This window comes from Malaya genurostris, chromosome 1 (assembly GCF_030247185.1).
Source record: "Malaya genurostris strain Urasoe2022 chromosome 1, Malgen_1.1, whole genome shotgun sequence".
Lineage (NCBI taxonomy): Eukaryota > Metazoa > Arthropoda > Insecta > Diptera > Culicidae > Malaya > Malaya genurostris.
In genome coordinates this window covers 30755889-30782971 of record NC_080570.1, presented here as the reverse complement: position 1 = coordinate 30782971, position 27083 = coordinate 30755889, and the positions used below count along the sequence as shown (strand labels likewise).

The window sequence follows — 27083 nt, the reverse complement described above, 5'->3', positions numbered from 1 at the left end:
TCATTCCAGTTCAATCTCAGTTCCAGAATTTAGTTGCAGAATCCAGGCCTAGAATTCAGAATACAGTTCCGAAGTCCAAGTACTGAATTCAGTTCCCTAATTCAGTCCAGAATTCAGTCCCAAAATCCAGGTCCGGAGTTCAGGCTCAGAGTTCAGATTCAGAACTCGGTTCTAGATTTCGCATTCGGTTTCAGATCCGAAATTTAGTTCAGAATTCAGTTCCAAAATCCAAAATTCAGTTCCCGAATCCAGGTTCAGAATTCAGATTCAGAATTTAGCTCAAGAATCTAGATCCAGAATTCAATACAGGAATCCAGGTTCAGAATTCAGTTCCCAAATTCAGTCCAGAACTCAGTCCTAAGGTTCAGGTCCGGAGCTCAGTCCCAGAACCCACTCAGGTTACAGTTCAAGAATCCTAGTTCCGAATTCAGTTCCCTTTTTCAGTCCAGAATTCTGATCCAAAATCCAGGCCCGAAGCTCAGTTTCAGAATCCAGATTTAGAACTCAGTTCCAGAATTCAGTTCAAGAATCCAACCTCAAAATCCAGGTCCAAAATTTAGTTCGGAGCACGGCTCCAGAGCCCATGCTCAGAATCCAGTTCGAGAATCCAGGTGCGCATTTATCTCCAGAATTCTGGTTTGGAACTAATTCAGTCCCAAAATCCAGGTCCGCAGTTCAGTCTCAGAGTTCAGGTTCAGAACTCAGTTCTAATCAGAATCAAAATCAGAACTAATTGGCGTAAGTTGCATGTTCCCCTAATTATTTGAAGATTTGTGCCTGGAATTCTCTTCCAGTATCCAGGTCCTGAATTCAGTTTCAAAATTCAGTCCAGAACTCAGTCCTAAGGTTCAGGTCCGGAGCTCAGTCCCAGAACCCAGACTCAGGCTACAGTTCAAGAATCCTAGTTTAGAATTCAGTTCTCTTTTTCAGTCCAGAATTCTGATCCAAAATCCAGGCCCGAAGCTCAGTTTCAGAATCCAGATTTAGAACTCAGTTCCAGAATTCAGTTCAAGAATCCAACCTCAAAATCCAGGTCCAAAATTTAGTTCGGAGTACGGCTCCAGAGCCCATGCTCAGAATCCAGTTCGAGAATCCAGGTGCGCATTTATTTCCAGAATTCTGGTTCGGAACTAATTCAGTCCCAAAATCCAGGTCCGCAGTTCAGTCTCAGCGTTCAGGTTCAGAACTCAGATCTAATCAGAAATAAATTGGCGTAAGTGGCACGTTCCCCTAGTTATTTGGAGATTTGTGCCTGGAATTCTCTTCCAGTATCCAGGTCCTGAATTCAGTTTCAAAATTCAGTCCAGAATTCAGTTAAGTTCCAGAATCCAGGTTCTGAATTCTGCTCCCTAATTCTGTCCAGTAATTAGTCTAAAAATCCTAGTCCAAGTTCAGTTCCAGAACCCAGATTCAGAAATCAGTTCGAGATTACGGTTCAAGATCCAGCATTTACTTACAGAGTTCACGCTCAGAACTCAGTCCTAGGCTCAGAATTCGGTTCCTGGTCCGGTATTCAGTTCAAGAATCCAGCTTCAGAATACAGGTCCTGAACTTAGTTGCAGAATCAAGGCCCACAATTCAATTCCAAAAACTAGATCCAGTTCCCGAATCCAGGTTCGCAATGCAATTCCAGAATCCAGATTCAAAATCCAGCTCAAGAAACCAGGTCCAGAATTTAATTGCAAAATCCTAGTTCAGTTCTGGTCCAGAATGTAGTTTAAAAAATTCCGGTCCCGATTATAGTCTTAAAAATCAGATCCAGATATCAGTTCAAGAATCCAAGCTTAAAATCCAGGTCCAAAATTTAGTCCGAAGTACAGTTTCAGAACCCATGTTCAGAACTCAGTTCAAGGATTCAGGTGCGCATTTACTTCCAGAAATTAAGTTCGGAACTCAGTCCTAGGTTCAGAAATCAGTTACAAGTCCGAAATTCAGTTCAAGAGTCCAGATTCAGAGTTCAGGTTCAGTATCCACGCTCAGTATTCAGTTCCAGATTCCAAGTTCTGAATTGAGTTTGCTTATTCAGTTCAGAGTTTGGTCCTAAACACCAGTATCGAAGTTCAGTTTCAGAATGCAGGTCCAGAAACCACGTTCAATATTCAGTTCGAAAGTTCAGTTCCAGAATCCAAGTTCTGAATTCAATTCACTTGCTCAGATCAGAATTCGGTCCTTAAATCCCAGTCCGAAACTCGGTTGCAGAATCTATGTCCAGAAATTTGTTCCAGAATCCAGGTCATGAATTTAGTCTCAGAATTCAGTCCCAAAATCCAGGTTCGGAGTTTCTTTCAAAAATCGAAATTAAGAAATCTGTTCAAGAATCTAACGAACATACTTTGTGATCCAATGATTCTCGATTCAAGTCACCGCTTGAACTATCAGTATTTTTTTCTATTTCAATCAATTCCATGTCATAGAATTTCTGATTCAGAACGCAGTTCCAAATCCAGAATTCTGTTTCAAGTCATAAATTCAGTTCAAGAATCCAGGCTCAGATTGGATATTATTTCAACAGCAATGTGAAACATCGAAGTGATTTCAATTAAATTCACTTGTCGATTCTTTTTCGAACCAGTAAATTTATTCGAAGAACCAGTTAATTTATTCCAAACAACTTACTTATTTCAACAAATGAACTGGAGCTCCATTGAAATAAGAAAATCGACATTCTGCTGATTCTCCGCATTCGAGGAAAATGTAATCAATATTACCTGATAGGTTTATTTTAATTGCCAGTAAATCAATTATTACAGAACTATTTGATGTTTTCTTCCATTCAAATGCTAGTGGTAACATGATTGCAACTGACAAAGCATTTGCTCTCGTTTGCTCCGCCTTATTGTCTGCGAACAAGTAATGACGCTGTATTTAAAGGGAGCCTTTTGATTCTATTAGTGTATCGCTGCACACGAAGGCAAGACTGATTGAGCGATTAACCAGCTTAAAAATACATGATAAATCGGAATGTAGAATCTTTAAGCGGTTGAAACGAATCTAGTTGTCAAAAAACAGCTCCATTAAAGCAGCAGTGTGACGCTACGAATCGCACCATTTGCTACGGTATCTACCGAAACGGACGTCTGGTAATATATCCTGTCCCATCAGGTGCCTACTTTCACAACGATGCGCTGTGGGATCCGCCGAGAATCAAGGCACATTTCACGCGTGATTCTGTGTCGGTAGAAACACGGTAGCTAGGAAACAGGAACAATTTGTCTCCCGGTACCTGTCCCGGTTCGTCGGCAACGTTGTCCGTCGTACCGCGTGTGTGATGTTTTGAGTTTCGTTTTTTCTCTCTCTCTCTCTCTCCCCGAGTCCTTTTCAGAATCCAGGAGCAGTTTCCACTTACGAGTGTTCCCTTTTAAACCGGTGTACGACAGGCGCGACCTAGAGGAAAGCTACCGTAGCTACGAGCATTGGTGTTTCCGAGAGAGCGGAAAATGAATTGTCCTTTTTGCTTCTTTATGGGGTTCATCTTTGGACTTGGTTTAGTATGCGATTCAGGCTGCTCATGTTTGTGGAGGGAGACTGACAACTCAATCGACAAGATAGTATCTTTACGGGCACGAGCAATCGAACTCGGTTAATTTGATTCGGTTTGATTTCGGTCGAAAATCCGGCTCAAATTCTATTCAAATTTTTGGCAATTTCGATTCGTCAGTGTGAGACCGGCATTCATTCGTGTTTCGAATGAGAATCATTCGGTGTTCGGCGAATAAATTGATTGCTCACAACCTGAGACGAATTGATATTCTGTCTTCATCAGTCGAACCAAACATTGTTAGTTGGTTTGACTTTTTTCTAAAGGCTTTGAATGAAATACAATGAATGAAGAGAAGTACACAAGTTCACATGTCTTCGAAGTCGACCTACCGCAAGAAAGTTAGCTCAGTTCGGAACACATTTTTCTATAGGATATCCGGTTCCATATAGATCTTCTACTCTGTTCAATCTTTGAAATTCAGACATCAACTTCACTGCGACAAACCTTTTCAAGGCCGAAACAACAATATTGACATCGATCACAGTCTATCCCTAGCATCGGTACAACTACCCTACTAAATTGTTCGAATATGTATGTCCATAGAAATGAACTTATGACACACATGTGCTGCTTTCCCAAGCAATACAGTGATTCTGATGTCAAACCATTTTAGCAATTTGAATGATTTTTCCGTTCCAATGCGTTGAAGTACGGGAAAACCGGCTGCAAAAACAAATCAATGCTGTTCTACTCTTTCTCGAATGGGTTCCGTTTGTAAACATAAGTTTATGAGTCAATCTAAAAAATGAGGTGAACCATTCATAACTTTATTAATGCTGTGAACCAAAAGGAAACAGCTCAGTTTCGACTAGATTCGGTCGAAATTGAACATAAAGATTGTTGGATAAACAAACACTTGATTGTATGAAACTAACTAACCAATTTCACGTTGAAGAGGGGAAAAATAATCCCCCCAAAATAGCAATTGAAGCCAATAATCGTAATATAAAATTTTACTGGTCCAAACAAACAACATCAGAACCAGCGGACTCGGCCGGAAGCGATGTACGGATGATCCCGCAATTATAGTGCGGGCAGGTGTTTAGATTGGATTTCCACACGTTTGATTCGTCCTCCATCAGTTAGGATGTAATTTGATTGGTAAATAGTGGGGGTTTGGTGTTTAGATAAAGGTGCAAAAAGGGAACGGCTGCAAACTCATTAGGGCCAACACAGGATGCTTATAAATTATGTTCATATTTGCTGAGTAACTGAACCGATAATTAGAATTAATGTTTTCATTTAGCGTTGCAGCCGTTTCATCTCAATCCTTCAGGAAAGTGGTAAAATTAGGAACATGTCCATTTTTGACTGGCATGATTTGCAAAGATCGAAATGTTCCCCGAGAAGTCGAACACGAGTCTACAATTTGATCCCATGTCAACTGCTCTGTCATTCGGCTACCCTGAAATATGGAAATCCACATACCACACGCTATTCTATTACTTCTCACCGTGAGTAATAATCACTCAAACTTGCAAAAGACCGAAGTCGATCCCGGAGAAATCGTTCTTACAATTGAAGTAATCTGAATAAGATGTACCACAACTTAGCAGAAGCATTGAACACCTAGAACTTGGAAGAGAACTCCGTAAATGTTCGTACATTGAACTTTGTCAGTGGAGTTCAATTTTCAGACTTGTAGATGTCGAAATACTACCGCGCAAACCACGGATACTCAGTAACCCGCTACTTGATCGATCTACTGTGCTCGCTGTGCTCCTCTTCTTCTTGTACCAGTCGGATTAGATTCAAGAACCATTTTCACTGGGCTGTCGTCCGACATCCTTATGACATGCCCAGCCCATCGTAGACGTCCGATTTTAGTTGTCCGTACGATAGGAGCTGTTGCAATTCGTGATTCATACGCCGTCTCCACGTTCCGTCTTTCATCTGCACTCCGCCATAGATGGTCCTCAGTACCTTTCTTTCGAAAACACTGAGGGCGCGTTGGTCCTCTGCCAATATAGTCCAGGTCTCGTGGCCATAGAGAACAACCGGTCTTGAGCGTTTTGTAGATGGTCAATTTCGTGCGGTGGCGTACTTTTCTCGATCGAAGGGTTTTTTCTGAGTCCAAAGTATGCACGATTCCCTGCCAAAATACGTCTCTGTATTTCTCTGCTGGTGTCATTGTCGGCGGTCACCAGTGAGCCCAAATACACAAACTCGTCAACCACCTCGATATCGTCACCGTCTATTAATATTCGTGGTGGGAGGCGTAGTGTTTCTTTTCTAGAGCCTCTTCCTCTCATGTATTTTGTTTTCGACGCATTTATGGCCAGTCCGATACGCCTAGCTTCAGCTTTCAGTCCGATGTAGGTTTCCGTCATCTTCTCAAGGTTACGTGTTACAATATCAATGTCGTCAGCGAAGCAAAAAAGTTGTACGGTCTTTCAGAAGATCGTGCCACTCGTGTCGATCCTCGCTCTTCGAATCACACCTTCCAAGGCAATATTGAACAAGATACAAGAGTCCATCACCTTGCTGTAGCCCTCTCCGAGATTCGAAGGGACTCGAGAGCGTCCCAGATATTCGGACGTAGCACATCAATCTATCCCTCGTTGCTTTGACCAATCGCGTCAGTTTATCCGGGAAACCGTATTCGTGCATGATCTGCCATAGCTGTTCTCGATCGATTGTGTCGTATGCCCGTGGTCTCGTGGCCTTAAGAAAAACCGGTCTGAGGAACGTTTTGTAGAAGGCCAATTTCGTTCGGTGGTGTACTTGACTCGATCGAAGCATTTTTCTGAGTTCAAAGTACGCATGATTTCCTAGCAAAATAGGCCTTTGAATTTCTCTGTTGGTATCGTTATCGGCGATCACCAGTGAGCCCAAATACATGACCAGTTCAATACGCCTCACTTCGGCTTTCAGTCCGATGTATATTCTCCATCAACTTCTCATGTTCAAGATGTCACAATATCAACGTCGGTGGCGAAACCAAAAAGCTGTACGGACTTTCGGAAGATCGTACCACTCGTGTCGATTCTCGCTCTCTTTGAATTACACCTTCCAAAGCACACACCTTACCGAAACTCTCTCCGGAATTCGGTGGGACTCGAGAGCGTCCCAGATACTCGGATGTAACACTATCGTTGGTTTGAACAATCGCGTCAGTCTATTCGGTAAATCGTATTCGACATTCGTGCATAATCTGCAATAGCTGTTCTCGATCGATTGTGTCGTATGCCGCTTTGATGTCAATGAAAAGATGACGGCACTTCTGATGTACTTGTCTTACCGCGAATATGTGATCCGTAGTGGCACATGACCCAGAAATATCCCGCTGGTTACGCCCCTCGGGATTTTTTCGCTATTGGTGATAGTCGACGGCATAGGATTTGGAAAAGTACCTTGTATGCAACAAGGTAGCAATGTGATTGCGCGATAGTCAAGCTTATCATCCTTTTTCTAGATGGGACATACCATTCCTTTCATCCATTCCTATGGTAGCCAGCGCTTCTCCTCCAGGTTTGAGCAGCTCGCCTGACAATTGGTCATTTTCCACGATCTCCTCACTTATCGCCTATAGATCAGGAGCTGAAAATCTGTCGTCGGCTGAGCGTGTAACCCGTGTCGTTTTCTGCATTTTGTGATTCGTCATTCATATGCTCGTACTACTTCCACATGTTGATCACCTCACATTCGTTCGTGAGAAGGTTACCACTGGTATCTCTGCACGTTTCGGCCGGTGGTTTGTGGCCTCTACGTGAGTGATTCACCTTCTCATAGACCGTCCGTGTGTCATTTACGCGGTGGCACTTTTTTCTTCGGAAACCGGCACTTTTTTCTAAAAAAAACACCGAGGTCTGGCTGTTCCGCACCCTTGCTGCATTCTTCTCCTCGACCAACTGCTGACATTCGTCGTCAAACCAGTCATTTTCCCGATCCGATAACCTCGTGCCTAGTGTGGTTGCAGCAGTTCTACTTATGGCGGACCTTATATTCATCCAGCCATCTTGAAGAGTCGCTACGCCAAACTGCTCTTTCGTTGATAGAACTAGCTCCAGCTGATGCGCCTATTCCTCACCAGTACGATCGCTACGTAGCTATTCGATATCCAGTCTCGGAGCTCGTGTGCGACGAGTTTTGAGCCCTGTCGACAGTTTTGAGCGCATACAAACCGCGACAAGATAGTGGTTAGAATCTAAGTTGGAGAAGAATCGACCGCCGAGGAGACCGCGGTCGACTTGATTTTCCGTATGTTGATCAAGTAATCTCCAGGTGACTTTGTGAATATATTTGTTTCAGACTACCATTCCTCGGGAGGCAGCAAAGTTCACGCATCGTTGATCGTTGTTGTTGGCAACTGTATGCAAGCTCATTAGCCCGATTGAAGGCCTGTACATTACCTTCCGGTCTACCTGCGCGTTCATGTATCCGACGACGAGTTTTACATCCCGCTGTGAGTACCGAGGGTTGGCGGTTCAATGCATAGGGCGCTGGTCTTACAAACCAGTTGTCGTATGTTCGAGCCCCGACCTGGAAGGATTCGTAGTATCAGTAGAATCGTAGCACCAGCCATGCACTGGTTCTTTACACTCTGAATCGGTAGCGAAGTCTGTTGAAACAGAAGGTCAAATTTCACTACAGGAATGTAATACCAAGGCTTTGCTTTGTGGGTAGCTGTCGTACTTTGGTTCCAGCTGCGCGTAGAATGATTCGTTCTCTTCATCGGGTCTCGTTTCATGTAGAAGCGGCCCTTGATCATCAATACGTACATTCTGGTAGAAGGTAGCCTCGATGACCGCTTTTCCACACTTTCGGTCCCGTCCAACAAAGTTCCTGCAGTACTACGACATCGAAGCCGCGCATTTGGAGTTCATCATGCAGCATTCGGTCGTATCCTGGGAAGTCAAGCGATTTGTAGTTCCATGTGCTAAGCTTCCAATTGTAGTCCTTAGTTCGTCGCCGATTATTCTGAGTCGTATTTCTACCTTGATCATTCGTAGCTGTTTTACGAGCGGCTTATGAGGCCAATACCAACCTGCTGTCTCGCCGGAAAGCTATCGTACCAGCCCTATTTAGAGTCCCACGCTCTCACAAGGACGATAATCAGCCGCCCTAACATGGAGAACAGATACTGTTTCGATCCGACTCTTACATGGGAAACAGACGGTTGGATAGCTTGGTTCTTAGAAAAGAAGAGACTAGCCCTCTCTTCACTGTCAGTATAAGACCAAGGTACCACCGAGGTTGGTTACTTGATCTTTCCTCCAGCCGGCACCGCGGAAAGGTAGGGATAGGAGACCTTGAATAAGAGGCTAAAGCCCACTTCGAGCATATGTACGTTTCCCCAATTTTATAACCTTATACCTAGTAAGGTTGCTACTTATGGTGGACCTTCAGCCATCTTCAAGTCGCTAAAAAAACACAAATTTTTCATTAGACCAATGTCGCGTCAAATCGTATTCGCATTTTGCAGTACTTTTTCAAATTTGAATACAACTTTCTAGTAACGTATGCTTTGTCACTTTGTTTTTTTTTCAAAATTGATGAAGACTGTCTTTTGAAAAGGGTTGGTTTTTCTACAATTTTTTCTAAACTGTCTAAAAATGAAAAATCCTCCAAAAAATTTTAGTACTAGTTATTTCAACAAAATCAATCCAATTTTCGAATAAAAATATTGAAAAAAGTCTCTACCGAGTCCCATACTGAAAAAATTTACATTAAAAATATAAACTTTATTTCTAAAAAAAAACATCAAGTTTGATTTTGATTACATTTTGTTCCAAAATAGGCAATGGGAACACTTTCAAGAAAAAATAGTTTTTCTAAAAAAACCTTTTTTTGTCCCAACTGATTTCTTTTCCAGTGTCTCCTTACCGAAAACTAAACTAAACTGAAATTCATTATCATTCAACAATCCAATGGAACTCCGTTTGTCAGGAAAACTCTCAGAATACTCGATCGCTAGTTACCCGATATTTGCAAAAACTGTCAGTAATGGACAAGAAAAAGTTTAAAAAAGCTGGTTTCACAATACATAGAGCGTTACGAAAGGCGATATAATTACCTAGCTTAGGACAAAATTTCAGGTTTTTACGTGGGTTGACTTTAAATTTTTAAAATCGATTTTATTCAATGAAAGAGACTCTCATTTGCAGGCCCTTTTGTCGTAGGACTATCGATTTAAATTACCACTACAAGTCTAACCCATGAAATTCTTGAAAATCCCTCCTAACTCATAAAATGAGTGTAAAAGTGAGTGAAAACTATTCCGCATACTTACTTTATTTACTCGCCCAAGAAATTTCGTCAAACAGGATGGACTGCTCATCTGTTTCTTCTTCTATTTCAACTTTTACAGTTGACAATTTCTCGTTTTCATCACACGTTTTTTTCTTTTCTTATTTCCATATTATGAACTTTTACTAATCATCTACACTGTCTGACACTCTACCCTAATACTAAATCATCACACCGTTTTCTTTACACTCACATTTCAAACATCTACGATGCTCCAACAACAACAACCATCTCTCCATTTCACGAACATCAATTGACTCATAAACACACCCAACAAATACGCAACGATTCCGGCCACACGCTACAATCGATTGTGTCACAATTCGACCGAACCCCCACAATCACTCACGACACACAATGACAACACTGTTGCTGCTACTGCTGCCGCTGTTGCTACCGTTTTCTTACTGATGCATACTACTACTATTGCAACCCGGCTGCTGACTGCTGACCGCTGAACGCAAACCACAATCGGGAAACGACTGTCAAAATTGAATTCACCCCGCTCTTCCGAATGGGACACGGCGGCTCCATCACCGGATACTTCAAACGCTGCTGCGCTGGTGCGGTTCGACGGCGGCGGTGACAACCGAATTCGGCCTCCTCCAAAAAAATAAAAACAACAAAATTACCGCACGACAAACATCACACGTGCATTGTGCATCTCTTCTGTTCGTTTAAATCGACCAACATAATTTATGGATAATCAAAACGATTTACACTTACTGTTATTACTTTTTCCGCTATAATGTATTATGTATGGATGATCTTTTTTGTAAGTAAATAAATAAAACTGATTTCGTAGGTTTGGTTTTGATGCATTCGGCTTCGCTTTCGGCTTTCACACACGCGCCCATATAAACACATATGGAAAGAAAAAAAAGTTCACACGGACGCCGCTTGCTTTGCCAATTTAGTTGCTCGGATTGCTTTGATTGGTTTACTGTCCGGTGTGTGGCACTCACGTTGAATTGTATGTAAACAGCAAATAACGATAGTCCAGACACGCTTCCTTTGGTTTTGCTACTTTTCGGTTAATATGACAGATAACATATTAGTAACCTAAGGCCGTCGAAGTCATAACATCATTTTCGACGTGACTGATGGTTCTGTGTTTATTCCGACGTGACTACGGTTAGTGTATCAATATTGTGACGTTTCAATCAGACTCACGGACGGACCCCTTACCAAAACAGACTTATTGTAAATATATAGGGTATCATCTAAAGATATTTATGTATGTATGTTCGTAACCATAGGTTACGATGTGTATTTTGTCGTGAATACGACTTACTTTACTATGGGGCGCCTTTTCAAAATTAGCCATATGGAAGAATGGGCAGAACTTAATCGCGAATATCTCGAGTTGTATTAATGGTAGCAACATAATTCTTTCACCATTTCATCAAAAATATGATCAGGAATTCAGGATAATATTTTGAACAGTGTGCGATAACCACAAACAACTCAAAAATTAAGTTTTCTTAAAATTTGAAAACAACGCGGAAAACTTTTTACTTTCGCTTGGGTTTTTCGCGCAAGGACGACGATTTTGAGATAGTCAGGCACATATCTTCAACTGAATGCGTATAAAAGGGGAACCGTGGTCGAAAATCGATCATTTCTTCTTGTGCGTTCGATGGAAGCAGACGTCGTGGGAGTGGAATCATCAACCAGCAGCGAGAGAGAATGCACCTTCTGCGTGGTTAATAAAAACCTCAAACGCTCAGGTCGCATCTCTCATTTGCTTGCTGGCCATCGAGGCGCGAGGACCAGCCAGCAGCAGCAGCGGGAGTTAAACTTTCCACCAGCAGCGAGAGAGAATGCACCTTCTGCGTGGTTAATAAAAACCTCAAACGCTCAGGTCGCATCTCTCATTCGCTTGCTGGCCATCGAGGCGCGAGGACCAGCCAGCAGCAGCAGCGGGAGTTAAACTTTCCACCAGCAGCGAGAGAGAATGCACCTTCTGCGTGGTTAATAAAAACCTCAAACGCTCAGGTCGCATCTCTCATTCGCTTGCTGGCCATCGAGGCGCGAGGACCAGCCAGCAGCAGCAGCGGGAGTTAAACTTTCCACCAGCAGCGAGAGAATATGCACCTTCTGCGTGGTTACAACCTCAAACGCTCAGGTCGCATCTCTCATTCCTTTGCTGGCCACCAAGGCGAGAACCAGCAGCGACTGAAACTGGATTCTGAGTGTTATTGGATCTAAATTTAGGTCTTGAACTCAGGGTCCAGTTCTCTATTCCAGACTTCTATTCGGTTGTTCTTAAAACCATAATAATACTCCTAAAGAATTATGCGGAATTTACTTTACTGTACCTCTATACAACCCATTTTTTGTCGTGAATACGACTTACTTTACTATGGGGTGCCTTTTCAAAATTTACCCTCTGAGAGAGTGATAAGAATCAGAACGCGTTCTAAGGAAGAGAACAAAATATCTGCTGCTGTACAACAAATCGTCCGGGAAAAATGTTCCGAAAAGTGATGAATATCGCAGTGAGTTCCTCAATTTGGTCCTTGTGAATGCTAGAAACGAGTCCCTTCAGCATATTGATAGTTTCTTTCAATAAAATATGCAAATCCGAAATGAAATAATCGACATTAAAATTCTGTATGCGGCTATTTTTATAGCCGTTAGGACCGCCCATTAGTGAAAAAGCTACAAACGAAATCAGGTAGAAACAAGCCTCTCAACAAAACTTGAATCAGTTTGGATTGTATCGCCACTGCGAGCAGATGTGTTTTGTGTCGTCTGCACGCTTTCGACAAGAGCGATTACGTCACAGCTGCGTCATTAGCATTGGGAAAAAAACAACGATGGAGAGCATTGCACAATATCAGCCGTTCTAATGGCTCTAAAAGTTTTCTAAAGAACTATTAGGATTTGTTGTTCGCAAATCGTAGGGAAATATCCTCAGTTTACGGCAAATCAAGAACAGTTTGCTTAGATTTGTGCACTTTACGCTGTGTGAAACTCACAGTAATCGAGATCAAGTGAAGCTTTCTTTGTTTTTGCGAAAAATGTTCCAGAGTTTAATGTCGTAGAGAATTACGCAATTTGACTTTTCTGAATGCTAGAAACGAGTCCCTTCAGCATATTGATAGTTTCTGTCAATAAATTATGCAAATCCGAAATGAAATAATCAACATTAAAATTCTGAATGCGGCTATTTTTATAGCCGTTAGGACCGCCCATTAGTGAAAAAGCTACAAACGAAATCACATAAAAGGAAATCTCTTAACAAAAATTGAATCAGTTTGGATTCTATCGCCCCTATGAGCAGATGTGTTTTGTGTCGTCTGCACAGCTAGTTTCGCTTTCGACAAGAGCGAATTCGTCACAGCTGCCAGTCATTAGCATTGGGAAAAAACAACGGTGGAGAGCATTGCACAATATCAGCCGTTCTAATGGCTCTAAAAGTTTTCTAAAGAACTATTAGGATTTGTTGTTTGCAAATCGTAGGGAAATATCCTCAGTTTACTACAAATCAAGAACAGTTTGCTTAGATTTGTGCACTTTTCGCTGTGTGAAATTCACAGTAATCGAGATCAAGTGGTGCTTTCTTTGTTTTTGCGAAAAATGTGAAAAAGGGGAATGCGTGCATAATTCATACAATTGATATTCGGAAGTGTTAAGGAACATGTCAGTTGTTTTCGTATTCACGACATCCAGTTATGTCTCTGACATTACCCACCCGCCTTTTTTTTTGTACAGAATGTGGCACAATAGAGCGAACTTTTTCAAGTGATATTGTTCTCATTCATACGGAATTGTAAGCAGCAAAGAAAACGATTCAAAAGAGTATTAAATCATCATTTTGGTATCCATTTTCCATGTTCACGCCCTTTTGCTTTACATGCTTACAAGATCAAGTATTCAACCCATTTTGGGGTAAAACGCTGAGTAAACACAAGTAAGCGTGTAGTCGATAGCTTTCAAATATACACACATAAAATATTTTGAAACTTTTTTATATTTATATTTTAAAATTTGTAATCCGAGAATAGAGAAGCTGTGAAAACTGTATTCAAAGATTTGATTTAAAGTATTGTCCGGTGAAATAATACAGATAAATGTGTGACAAATCATATTAAAAATACAGAACTGCCCGACGGTTGATTGGTTGTTAATCATAGGGGTTATGAGCCTTAAAAAACGATACTTAATGGGTTCCTAACAGTTACAGTGATCTAATCATATGCTTTCGAATTTAATCAGTTAGGTAAAATAGTACCTAAAAACATGTAACCTCTGTAAACAATACACATAGGGTAAAGTTTATTCATCACCATGATGTAATGCAATGTTGAAACTCAAGGTTGCGGTGAAGTTTGGAGTGATGTGTCCCCCTCCCCCCTCGCTATTCTGAAGCTTAACTTGTGAAGTTGTGAGTGTTTCGTTCAACTTTCATTTGTATTATCATAATTTTTCCCTCTTTTTCGCTGTTTGTTTGGCCAAACTTTGTGTCACGTTAGAGTTCAGTTTTGTGTTTTTTTTTCTTTCTCCACTGCAGGCTGCGGTGTTCGCAATTCACAATGACACTTAATTCTCAATCACCGACTAACTTTTCCGTTACTCTTTTTTTTCTCTTTCCACTTTCCACTGGTATCTCGTTTTGTCGTATTGTGGCTGGGTTCGACAAACTTCCAGATGAACTCGCAGGACTCATCGAGGCGGCAGAAGCGAAACCCGCCGAAGAACTGACGGAGGAGGACAAGATGGCGCTACTCGGCAGGCCCAAGGCCGGTGATATTGTCAGGGCACAACTTAGGATAAAAGAGAGTAAAGAATTTAAGGTAAGTGCCCCCCCCCCCCCCCCTACCTCTATTTGCATGTTTATTTGCTGGGAAAGTTTAAGAAGTGCTACTTCATGATAAAGTTGAAAACAGAATACTTTGTTGCAAGCTGATGTCTGATGGTGAAATGCGAAATTGTAACTTATTTCTTTATTTCGGAGAAAAAACAAGATTTTAGTGCTATCAACCATGCAACCGTGAGAACTTCGTTGGTTGGGGTGTTCGTTATTTGCAGTATAATTGCCATCACAGAGTGTCATCGTCGTGAGACCGGGGGAAGGGCAACAGACGCTTCTGGATGAATTCTTCTCCCCTCTTTATTCTTGGCCGTTGATGGTAACGATCGTTGTGAACGGCTTGTTGAGTTAACCTGCCACACCTTCTTCTATCGAAATTTCCTGCTTGAGTATGGATGCACAGTTACAATTCTGGAAGCGCAGCAGTAAAAGTTGCCAAATTGACACAATCAACATACCTATAGCCAGAAGTGTGAAGAAGCATGTCAGTTTTAATTACATTCACGTTATCCGGTTATGTTTGTGAGATTAGCCACCCAACTTTTTTTGTGATAATACTTACTCTATCGTTACGGCAACGCACAGAAGACACTTGGTATCAGTTTATTCTCAGGTGCTCTACGACTATGAGAAATCAATTTATAAACTCTACTTTACTCCGAAAACTAGATAGTATTTAGATAATCTATACCTTGTGATTTTCTCCCAATTTCAGCATGCACTTCTTCCGATATTTTTCTGCGTTCTAGCTAAGATCTCAAATTTGAAATAGCAAAATACAAGTATGCGATCCCACGAACAAAAAAAAAAATGGCGCCTGTTGCTACAAATGATTATTGCAACTTTTAGACTAATCTCTCGAATAGTTACCTAAAAACGATTAATTTGAAATTGAGTAACTAGTACTCCATCTATGAGTAACTTAACATAAGCGTGTAGTAACAAACTGTCAAAAATGCCACACACAGAGAATTATAAAAATAACCAAATTTGGGTTTAACACAACGAATTTTTTTTGAAATAGTGACAAACGAACATTTGATATATCATCAAGATTGCTGCTTGAAACTACAAATCAAAACAAACATCTGGAATTAGTTTGTTTCAATCAATATTTTGATAAAAATAATTAATATTTCACTTGTGCGTTACTGTCAGTTTCTTGATAAACAGATAAATTCAATTTGAAAAATTTGGTTTAAATGAACTAACTTTAGATCGAGTTAATAATAGTAGCGCTTTAAAGTTTTAGCACGTTTTAGTTGAAACAAACGAATTCGAATTTAGTTATTTTAACTAACGCTTTTGTTAGTTATAATCACACATTTTTTTACCGAATGATATGAGTTCTCTCAAACTAATTTGAAAGGTAATTTTTGATACTACTTTATTATTGATTTATATTGTTAATTTCCAAGACATTTAGCCATTTGTGGCGAGACGATCGATTTATTCACATATCACAATCAAGCCCAGGTATTTCAATTAAAATCCAATAGTTTGGTGCCTCATCAGTCCGGCCAAGATCCCTGCATCAAATATTTTTTTATAAAAAATGTATTATGTAATGTTATGAGATTTTCAAAAATATGATTAGTTATCCATACATACACGCTTGAATTGTTCAAACTCCCGTAGGGAATGGAAGAACTTATATTTATAAATCGCGCTAAAGTTTGTGCGCGAAAAAAATGCTCTAGTTCTTTCACGCGGGAAAAAGTTACTCTGGTTTATATGAAATAAAACTAATACGTTACGGTTTCGGTTCATTTAAACAGAAAACTTAGTTGTATCATTACACAAATAAAATCATAGATAAATTGAACCAACTTTTCTCTTGATACAAAGTTATAGCAGGGTTGAATCAACATAGACATTGTCGAAAACGCCAGCTCAACTCTCGGTTGATGTTTCATTAGGGTGTATAAGCAAGTGACAGTTTCTTTTTAATCACTCTCTCTTTCAATTATTGTGATGTGAATAAAAAGATTTTCTTTGATATCACTGTTCTGTTTGAAAGTCGAAAGTTTCGGGTATCATTTCATGCAAAAAGTTGAAGGATAAACGTGGAAACCGCTTGGTAATTAATAGAAGAGAAAGTAAACAAAGACAAACTGTCACTTGCTTATACGCCCTTTTGAAAAATTAACCGAGAACTTTGGTTGACATGTAATAAATTCAATGATAAAATCAACCGGAATAAATATTTTTTTCAATTGACTAGACAAAAATTTCGATTTAAATCAAACAGAGATTATTGGTTATTTTGAAGGGAGCCATTAGTTAAAAACAATCATATTGAAGCTAGAAATCATCATAGATTTAATTCAAAAATCTTCCCACACTTTTGTTATTTTAAACAATCTCCAATTTTCTGTGTGCACGAAATCTCTTTCACCGGATGCGCCGAACTTGTTAAGTTTCAATGACAACAGTAATACTTGTAGTTTAAGCGATTCAGAAGATGGAATTGAATTTTTAAAGTCAGAAAAGTGTGTTAGAAAATATTGAAATACGCAAAGAAAATCGCACACAAATCAGATATACATTCGCTTCTAGAACTCTAGGATACTATCGAATACAACTTATCTCTTCGTGGTTGTAATGTAAGTTAGAACTATTATTAAACTAGAGTGGTTTGACCTGCACCATTTTGTCGTGAATACGATTTACTTTACTATGATGCACCTATTCAAAATTTACCCTTTTCACGAATGGGTAGAATTTAATCTTGAATAGCTCTTGTTTTATTTAAGGTAGCAATATAATTTCTCCACACCATGGGAAATATGTTCAGAAATTTATGACAGAATTTCCAGTAATATGAAATATCCGAAAATAACTGAAAGTTTAGGTTTTCTAAAATGTTGCGTATGAATAAGCGTTAAGGTGAAAATCAGTGTCAAAATAATAATTTATAATTGTCTAATTAGATTTTTTATCGTGACGTTACAAATGAACAAGCATTCATCCTTGACAGTTCAGCGGTACTGTTTACAAACAAGCTTAAACAAAAATCGAAGAGCACGTCTTAAACAATCATCTTTACACTTTGCAACTAGCCACTTTTATTTAATAAATCTCAAAAACAAACTGTATCCAATCTTGAACAAATGTTTCAAAACTCTATTTAGGCGATCCGTAAATGGTCTCATCCAAATTATTAGCAGTCAAACAAGAAAATCTCTGTTTACAAACAGTACTACCGGACTGTCAAAATGGGTTCATGAGCGGCCCTTACACGAGAATTATTAATGTCATTTTTAATGATCACTAAGTAATGATGTATTTCAAATTTGATAGAAATCTCGTCATTACTGCACCATTACACGTTCATAAAAATGACATTATTTTTTAGTAATGACACTTTTAATGATAGTGTAAGGTCCGCTATTCGATTGAGGTAGGCAGTGACGGTAGAAAACCTAATATGAGGGAGACATATTTGTGCATGTTGTCTAAGACGGTCAATCCAGTCATTCAATTTAGAACCAAACCGCTTCTAAAATTGATTTTCTCGCCTACAGTGAAATTGTTAATTTTTTGAAACAGATCAAAATTCTTGGAATGAGCTGCGTACTGCTCATTCGGTTAAAACGCGAGAGATGTGTATGCCTAAGTTGTGATCGACAGATCACCTCTTTGTAAATCCTCGAAAATTATTCATAATTTGGATATTCATAACAATAAACAATAACTTTATGAGTTAACGAATCCGATCAGTAACATGAATTTCATAAAATGCTTATTGTTAATATTCTTATGAATTGCGAATTTTCAAATTCAAACAGTGAAAAACAAGCAGATTTTAAGAAATTTTGTTTTATTGTATTTGAATATGTTTTAACACTTTTCAAAAGGTACCCCTGAAAATGCAAAAATAAGAATATTTTGCGTTATAAATTGAAAATATTTGTTTTTGCCTTTCTCATATAGAATGGTTATGCAATCACTATGAAAACCGATTTTTGAACCGAGACCCGGAAGGTTGAGTGGCATATGCCATTCAACTCAGTTCGTCGAGTACGCAAAATGTCTGTGTGTGTGTGTGTGTGTGTGTGTGTGTATGTATGTAACCTTTTTTTGCATTCACTTTTCTCGAAGATGGCTGAATCGATTTTCATAAACTTAGATTCAAATGAAAGGTCTTGTAACCCCACACAAAGTTCCTGAATTTTATTCGAATCCGACTTCTGGTTGCGGAATTACAGGGTGATATGTGCAAAAAAAAAGAAAATAAGTGCACTAACTTTTCTCAGAGACGGCTGAACCGATTCTCACAAACTTAGATTCAAGTGAAAGCTATAATGGTCCCTTACAAAATTCCTGAATTTTATTTTGATCCGTTTCCGGTTCCGGAATTACAGGGTGATTAGTGAAAAAAAATCTTATTTCAAACTACATCCTTACTTTTCTCAGAAAATGAAAGTTCTCATAGTCCATAAAATAAAACACCCAAATTTCATCCGGAGCTGACTTCCGTTTCCGGAATTATAGGGTAAAATGTGTTAAAAATTTGATACCGTCACTTGAACAGGCGAAACAAAATAAATTGGTCTCAAAACTACACGAATTGGTAGCTATTGTCAGTAGGCAACTAAACAAACCGATTTCGGCTATCCTGGTTCCCGGTCTCCAGTTTCGGAAGTACCTGAAATAGTGGTCATATATTCCAAAATGGACACAAACTTATTTTCAAATGAAAGGTCTCACGGTCCCATACGGGATTCCTGAATTTCATCCGGATCCGAGTTCCGGTTCCGGAGTTATAGGGTAAAGTGTGTAAAATATTGTAGACCATCACCTAAACAGGCGAAACAAAAACCGTAATAAATTTACTAAACTGGACTCAAAACCAATATTCCCAATCTTAGGGTCAAATGAGATGTTTTATGGTCGTGCCAAAAATTATTGCATATTTTCGGATACAACAAAAATTAAATCGTCGTCGAGAGCAAAGCACTGTTACATTCTGTATGTTATATTATGTAGTTAATGCACAAACAATCCCTTGGTTTCTTTCAAAAATCGAAAAGAAACATTTTGAATAGAATACCACAGTATTGAATGTGAAATATTACATGTTATATGTCGGTCATTGAAATCAATTCACTTACAGTATCTTTAAAAATACAATTATTCGAAGTAAGGTCCACTTTGGAGTTTTTCGTCACGGTACTTCCAGAGCCGGTATTTAGGAACCAGTATAACCCAAAACTATTTGTATGGCCATAAATTAATATGAATGGCAATAATTTTGAGTCTAACTTTGAAGCTTTTTGAGATTGTCATCTTCTATACCGGTTTGAATTTTAAAAACTCATCACCCTGCAATTCCAGAATCGGAAGTCAGAATCGGGTAAAATTCACCAATTTTGTTTTTGAAATATGATTTGGCTTATTTGAGAAATCGATTGAGCTTTGAGAAACAATTCGATACCGGAAACAGAATTCGAATATCGGTGTAGCCGAAGTCAGGTGAATTCACCTAAGAAGCTGTATAGTTTACATTTGATTGAAAATGTTTGAAAATCAGTGTAGACAACTTTTGAGAAATCGTAGTGCGAATTAGACTTTTGGACACTTTCCGAATCGAAAACTGAGTACCGCTAAAACAGAAATAAGTTTTTTTGGTTATCGACTCTTCAAATCTGCAAACCCGATAAACTTGATTAATTTATGTGAAATAGACATTTTTATACTAATCACCCTGTATCCCTTAAACCGGAAGCTGGATCTAACTAGAAAAAAAAAATTATAGGATTTTAAGACCTTTCATTTGAATCTTACATGGTTCTTAGATTTCATTTGAATATTAGATCGGTTCAGCGATCTACGAGAAAAATGAGTTGCATTATTTAAATTTCGTTTCACATATCACACATCTGTGGTTCCGCAATCAATGTTGTCAAAAAAGAACCGTGCTAAAATCAGTTCGAGGCAAAATGTCATGAAAAGGGATGCTGTACACAGTCTTTTTGGGACTTTCAAAAAAATGGTATGTAACAGTATAAAAAAACGTGTTTCACATAGCTCCCAAGCATCGCTTTATCATATAGCGCTCAAAACTCCTGTTGCTGGAATAAGGGAAAAAGTCGCTTGCACAAAAATATCGATATCTCCGTTAAAAATGAACGGATTTCAACAAATTATGGCTCGTTGTAAAGCTATTACCGTGTGGAATCTGAATCTCAAAACATATTTTGTTTACAAGGACAATTGTGACAGCTATTGTAAAAAAACAGACAGCTATTGTCAAAACTAACTCAACTCAATAAGTAAACATCCGATCTCAGAACCATTCAATAGCGTTCAGGGTGACGGAAAGACCTTTCATTTGCGACTAGTTTGATCAAAATCGGTCTAGTCATCTCTGAGATCTCGACCTCTTTGTTGACAACACACATACAGACACTCACACACACACACTCACACACACACACACACACACACACACACACACACACACACACACACACACACACACACACACACACACACACACACACACACACACACACACACACACACACACACACACACACACACACACGGACATTTGCTTAGTTCGTCGAGTTGAATCGATTGGTGTATGACACTCGGCCTTCCGGGCCGTATTCTATACCTATTTTTTATATCTTATGATAAAAAAAGAACCGGAATTTTCCTTTTAAAATTCCCGCGCTTGTCCAATCGGTAAACTTTTATTCTCTCAACGTTGGCAACACTTTTAGACACATTCTGTCAAATTTTGACGCATATCGTACGATTACTTTTTGTTTGGCGTCTATACAAAGAACTTGAAAAATTTTCGCGTGGCGATTTTTATAATGGATGAAAATTTAGAACAACGGCTCGCCTTCGAAGCGCCATTCGGTCGATTGTTGTGCGGTTTCGACGTCATATTCATAGATCCACACCTCATTACCAGTTATGATTCATTCGATGAATGTGGGGTCACTATCTGCCTTGGAAATCATCTCTTTGGCCACATCAACACGACGCTGTTTTTGAATGAAATTCAGCTTTTTTGGCACCAGCCGAGAAGCGACGCGTTGCAAACCCAAAACATCAGTTAAAATGTGTTCGGCTGATCCACAAGAGATGCCCAACAACACAGCAATCTCTCCAATCGGTACAGAACGATTTTGCAACACGATTTGCTTCGCCGATTCAATGTTTTCTTCATTAACAGATGTTGTTGGGCGGCCAAGGATCTCATCATGATCCAAGCTTGTACGACCACCTTTGAAGCGTTTATGCCACTCGTATGCCTGTGTTTTTCCTAGACACGATTCACCAAAGGTCTTTTCTAACATTTTCAACGTTTCGGAACACTTGAATCCATTTGCAACACAAAATTTGATGCACGCACGTTGTTCTGAATTTTCATCCATTATAAAAATCGCCACACGAAAATTTTTCAACTTCTTTGTATAGACGCCAAACAAAAACTAATCGTACGATATGCGTCAAAATTTGACAGAATGTGTATAAAAGTGTTGCCAATGTTGAGAGAATAAAAGTTTACCGATTGGACAAGCGCGGGAATTCTAAAATGAAAATTCCGGTTCTTTTTTTATCATAAGGTATTCATAAAAAATGATAAAAGTGCGTCATTACCCCGCTTCAACTTAGCAAAAGTATACGATAATGTCCCAAAGTAAACATTGGCATGAAATACTAGTTTTTGATCACTGTGCAACGCTCGGACACATGTTGCGGATTCGGACAGTAGCTTTTTACCCCCGACTTGTCCTATTGAACTCAATTTTACATTTCACAAGCGAAAAGGGGATAGCAAATTTATGTAGTAATGTAGAATTTCCACAATGGCGTAAATGGCACCATTCCATTAAAATTTGCTGAACTTGATAGGTCTACTCTCAAACCGCATAAATACGTCACGTACGAACATTTCACCAGCATTCCAACGTCTCAAAAAGCAATCAATCGGTACTGGTTCGACACCAGAAGTCACGTACCAATAAGAAGCTTATAATTGAACCTATCCGATATACAGCAGAAAATCAACAGGAGTTGGCCATTATCAGACCGTCTAATTGCGCTCTATTCACTGGGAACGTTGTTCGAGGAATTCCAATCATTCCGTTCTTCAACATCTGCGGAACGAAAATCTTCGCCTTACCATGTCCGTTCCATGGAAAGTGAGAAATATGATTTCTCATAACAATTATCAACCATTCCCTAATTAGAGAACAATAAGCTGACTTCCATTAGTCGATAGACAAAGGGAAAAACCCTAACCGCAAATGATGGTAGATGATGGGTTGAAATACCATAATCCACCTCACACTGAAGATAGACACGCAATTACCGTTACTGGGTGATTCCTGGGTTTTGTCGTTCTTTTGTCCTTACCATTAAAGATATCTGTCCTACAGAAATTGTCCTCTACTCGCCCCACCCGCTTCTCATCCCTACAACGGGTCAAACAAAACTTTCTGCGACATACACAGAAGCAAACTTCCTGTTTTTTTTTGTGACCAGTAGAAAAGCTTGAAATCTTTCCTCCTTAGCAGAATAAGTACAAGTGGTTATGGTTTGTTTTTTTTTTGTAACTCCTTGAATCCGCTTCGGTGAAATAATACACAGAACGAACAAATGCTTTTTATTGTGTGGAGCCTAACCAGCAAAAATAAAAAAACGAGTGTATGTTACTGGAAGAATGCCAAGTTAAGCGCTGCACCGCCGGCATTGTGTTGTAAAATACTCGTTGAAGAACAGTTACGGACGTGTCGAGGAAAGAATCCGCCCAACGAGCAAGGCGTTTTCTAGGGGGGGTAGGGGAGTGGCTAGACAAATGGTTGTACAGTTTCACAAATATGATTACAGAGTTCGGTTGCGGTTTTTTAACACGTTGAAATACAGCCTTGTGAACAGACGCCGCGTCACAAAGGTTGTTTTTAGCTGCTTCAAAAAGGATATTGAAATCATATGGTAGTTGTTCTAGCTTGGAATATGCTGCCATAAAATCGATTGCAATTGTTTCACAAATGAAACCAATTTACACTATAATAGACCAAAAACTACCAAAGTAATTAAATCGAAAATTAAACGAAAACAATAACGTACAACTTCAACACCTACCGTTCACAGCCTGGCAATCAAGCGAAATTAAATTTCATGTTCCATTATTGAATTAAAATACATACGAAACGGACGGATGGCTATGCCCCGGCCAAACGATAAATCATGCTCTGATTATAATTTATCATAATTGACTCTACGAAAACAAAGCTTTCGGTGGTCGCGCTGTTCAATCAGTGAAAGCGGAAACGGGGGAATATGTTTTCGCCTCTTGTCAGTCTATGAACGTAGGGGAGATCGAGGCTAAGCCGGACACTGTTGGAAAATTGAAAAAAAAAGCATCCATTGCAACTAGGTTTTGTCGTGAATACGACTTATGGGGCGCCTTTTCAAAATTTACCCTCTAAGAGAGTAATAAATTGTTGATCGTGAATATCTCTTGTTGTTTCTAACGAATCAACATAATTTTTGCTACATGCCATCGTAAATATGATCACAATTTTATGATAAAATTTTCAGTTGTGTGACATAATCTCAAATGATTAAAAATTAAACTTTTCTGAAATGTTTGTATAAACGAGTATCAAAGAGAATAGTTCATAAGGCGCGTTTGCCTTTCTTGTATTTTTAAAGCTCATAGCTCAGTGATTCGTGAAAAGACTTATATAATCTAACTACCAATAGAATCGAATTTTGTTCAACTTAAACGTGTATAGAAAAAGCATTGAAGTATTTCAATGGTACACTATTGAAAAACCTGTCTCATTTCACCCATGTCAACACCAGCCAATCAGAACGTGTTCTGAGGAAGAGAACAAAATATCTGCTGCTGTACAACTAATCGTTCGAAAAAAAAAGTTCCGAACAGTGCTTAATATCGTAGTGAGTTCCACAATTTGGTCCTTCTGAATGGCAGAAATGAATCCCGTACAGCATCCTGATAGTTTCTTTCAATGAAATGCAGATCCGAAATGAAATAATCGCAATTAAAATTCTTTATGCGGCTATTTTTATAGTCGTTAGAACCGCCCATTAGTGAAAAAGCTACAAAAGAAATCACGTAAAAAGAAACCTCTTAACAAAAATTGGATCGGTTTGAATTCCAACGCCACTGCCAGCAGATGTATTGTGTGTCGTTCACAAAGCTAGTTTCGCTTCCGACAAGAGCGATTACGTCACAGCTGCTAGTCGTTTGCATTGGTGAAAAAACAACGAAAAGGGGACAACGGTGGAAAATGCCGTTCTAATGGCTCTAAAAGTTTTCTAAAGAACTATTAGGATTTCTTCTTCGCAAATTGAAGGTAAATATCCTCAGTTTAGTGCAAATCTAGAACAGTTTGATTAGATTGTGCACTTTTCGCTGTGTGAAATTTACAGTAATCGAGATCAAGTGAAGCCTTCTTTGGTTTTGCGAAAAATGTGAATTCATACAATTGATCAACTAATAAATATGCACTAGTCGCGATGAAGTGACCAACCGAAAACCCAAAACTTCTGAAATTGCGGGGCGAAACCGGATAGTTTTTGTAAATTAAAAAAAAAGTCGGGTGGATAATGTCAGAGACATAACTGGATGACGTAACTACGAATAAAACTGACAATCTTTTCCACACTTTGGAAAATTTTTCTTCAGTTTGAGCGAATTCTATACCTGTTTATTATAAAAAATGTAGACAAATATAAAAGAAATATATTTATGTGGAATCTTACACAAAATAGAATAATTATCTTTTCACGATACTGTAAATTAAATAATGGCGACGACCGACGTATATGATTTTAAGAAAGTTCAAAGAAACCCAATATTTTAAATTTATAACATAAAACATGCGTATTTTTGGATTTTTAGGGGAACCTTTTGAGAAATGTCAAAACAATTCTGGTAAATTGTTGTATCTGAATTATATAGTCATAAGTTTATAGTTTTTCATTAGATTATCGAGAAGTTTTGGCATTATGGAACCAAAACAATCGAGCTCGTAAACGACTGAACTCGATAGGAAATGGTCGAAAGCCTTACTACTATCGACTATGAGTTTTCGAATACGTTTCTTTTTTATTTAGGTAGTTATCGATAACATCTTAGATTTTCATAAACATATTAGTATTGATAATTTTTATTTTAATGCATTGTTTTGTATATCGTTATATATATTTTGTGTATTTGGCATATTATGTAGAAAGCATATTAATTGAAAGCTGCGTAGTGTATACTTAAAATAACAAAAGTAAGTCGAAACTAACCTATGCCCAGTAACTGTAGTTTGTAATAAAATTTCTGAATCCTGTGGACAGAAAACGTCGCTCAAACGGATTGTAGGAAAAAGCTTATTCGCTTGATAACAATGAGCAAATAATGTTTTTACCCATATATCTAACTCAAGTAAATTGAAAAATTAGTCCAAACACCTTGAAAGTATTTAGAATATGCCAAAAGCATCACAATCTCGTGCTATTAGCGTGTATTTGACTCTTCAATAGTACCTAAATAGATTATGAATACTACAAAGAATGGGTTGCTCCTGGTATATTAGCTAAAGCAATATCTCCTAATAAATATGATAAAATACTACAAAGAAAGCTGCAAAACCTAAAAGCCTTTGATTAAAACTACACATATGGATGACGTAAATTGTATTAGACTTGAAACAACACATGAAAAATACAGATTTTTTTTATTGTAATTTCAAAAGTTCATCGATAAATTGTGTATAAGAACACGCTTGAAAAAATTCTTTACGTTTTCAAATGGAATGAAACGAATCTGATTCTTGATTTAAATTTCAGAAATGTGTTCATGTTAATATCGTGCGGCAGTATTACAAACAGTTTGCTTCTTTTCAGTACGTGAACTGAATAAATGTAATCGAGAATACCTAAACAATAATTCAGTTTAATTTTTTTCATGATTCGTTTACCTATGTATGTTATGACCAGAGATGCCAGATATTTTCATAGAAAATCTGTATTGATACTTATAAAATATCTGTATTCGCTAATAAAATGAAATTTCTACAATACAATTATGTTAAAAGGTGTTATTCCAATAGATTACGGTTATAGAGTGGTAGATTAATCAAGTCAGGTAATACAACTGTCAGTCTAGCAATAATGTTTCATGATGCCAAGACTTGTCTAACTTTTAAGTTCAATTTAGTTACAAATTTTAATATAAACGGATTTCAGTGTTCTTCATTAAATATCTGCACAAAAAAATATATTTTAAAAAATGATTTGTACGTTGATTCCTATACGTTTATCTCGTCATTGCAATCAAATACTAATAGATAGCTCAAAAACTAATAGATAGTTTCATTTTTTCCTTAATACTTTTGGTGAAATCTGTATAAATCTGTATTAAATTTAAGAAATCTGTACTCTGTATTAAATCTGTATGCGCATGTAAAAATCTGTATAATACAG

General features: G+C 38.5%; 1 protein-coding gene across 8 annotated transcripts in view; it reads left to right on the top strand.

Annotated features, from left to right (window-relative positions):
- Positions 1–27083, top strand: part of LOC131435824 (sodium/calcium exchanger 1) — a 367945-nt gene that overhangs the window by 218610 nt on the left and 122252 nt on the right. For 7 of the 8 annotated variants that reach the window (XM_058604051.1, XM_058604067.1, XM_058604058.1 and 4 more), the window contains one exon: positions 14447–14592. In XM_058604051.1, the coding sequence (XP_058460034.1) occupies positions 14447–14592 (146 nt within the window). The remainder of the gene's footprint in view (positions 1–14446; positions 14593–27083) is intronic. The other variant, XM_058604091.1, reaches the window with a different exon arrangement.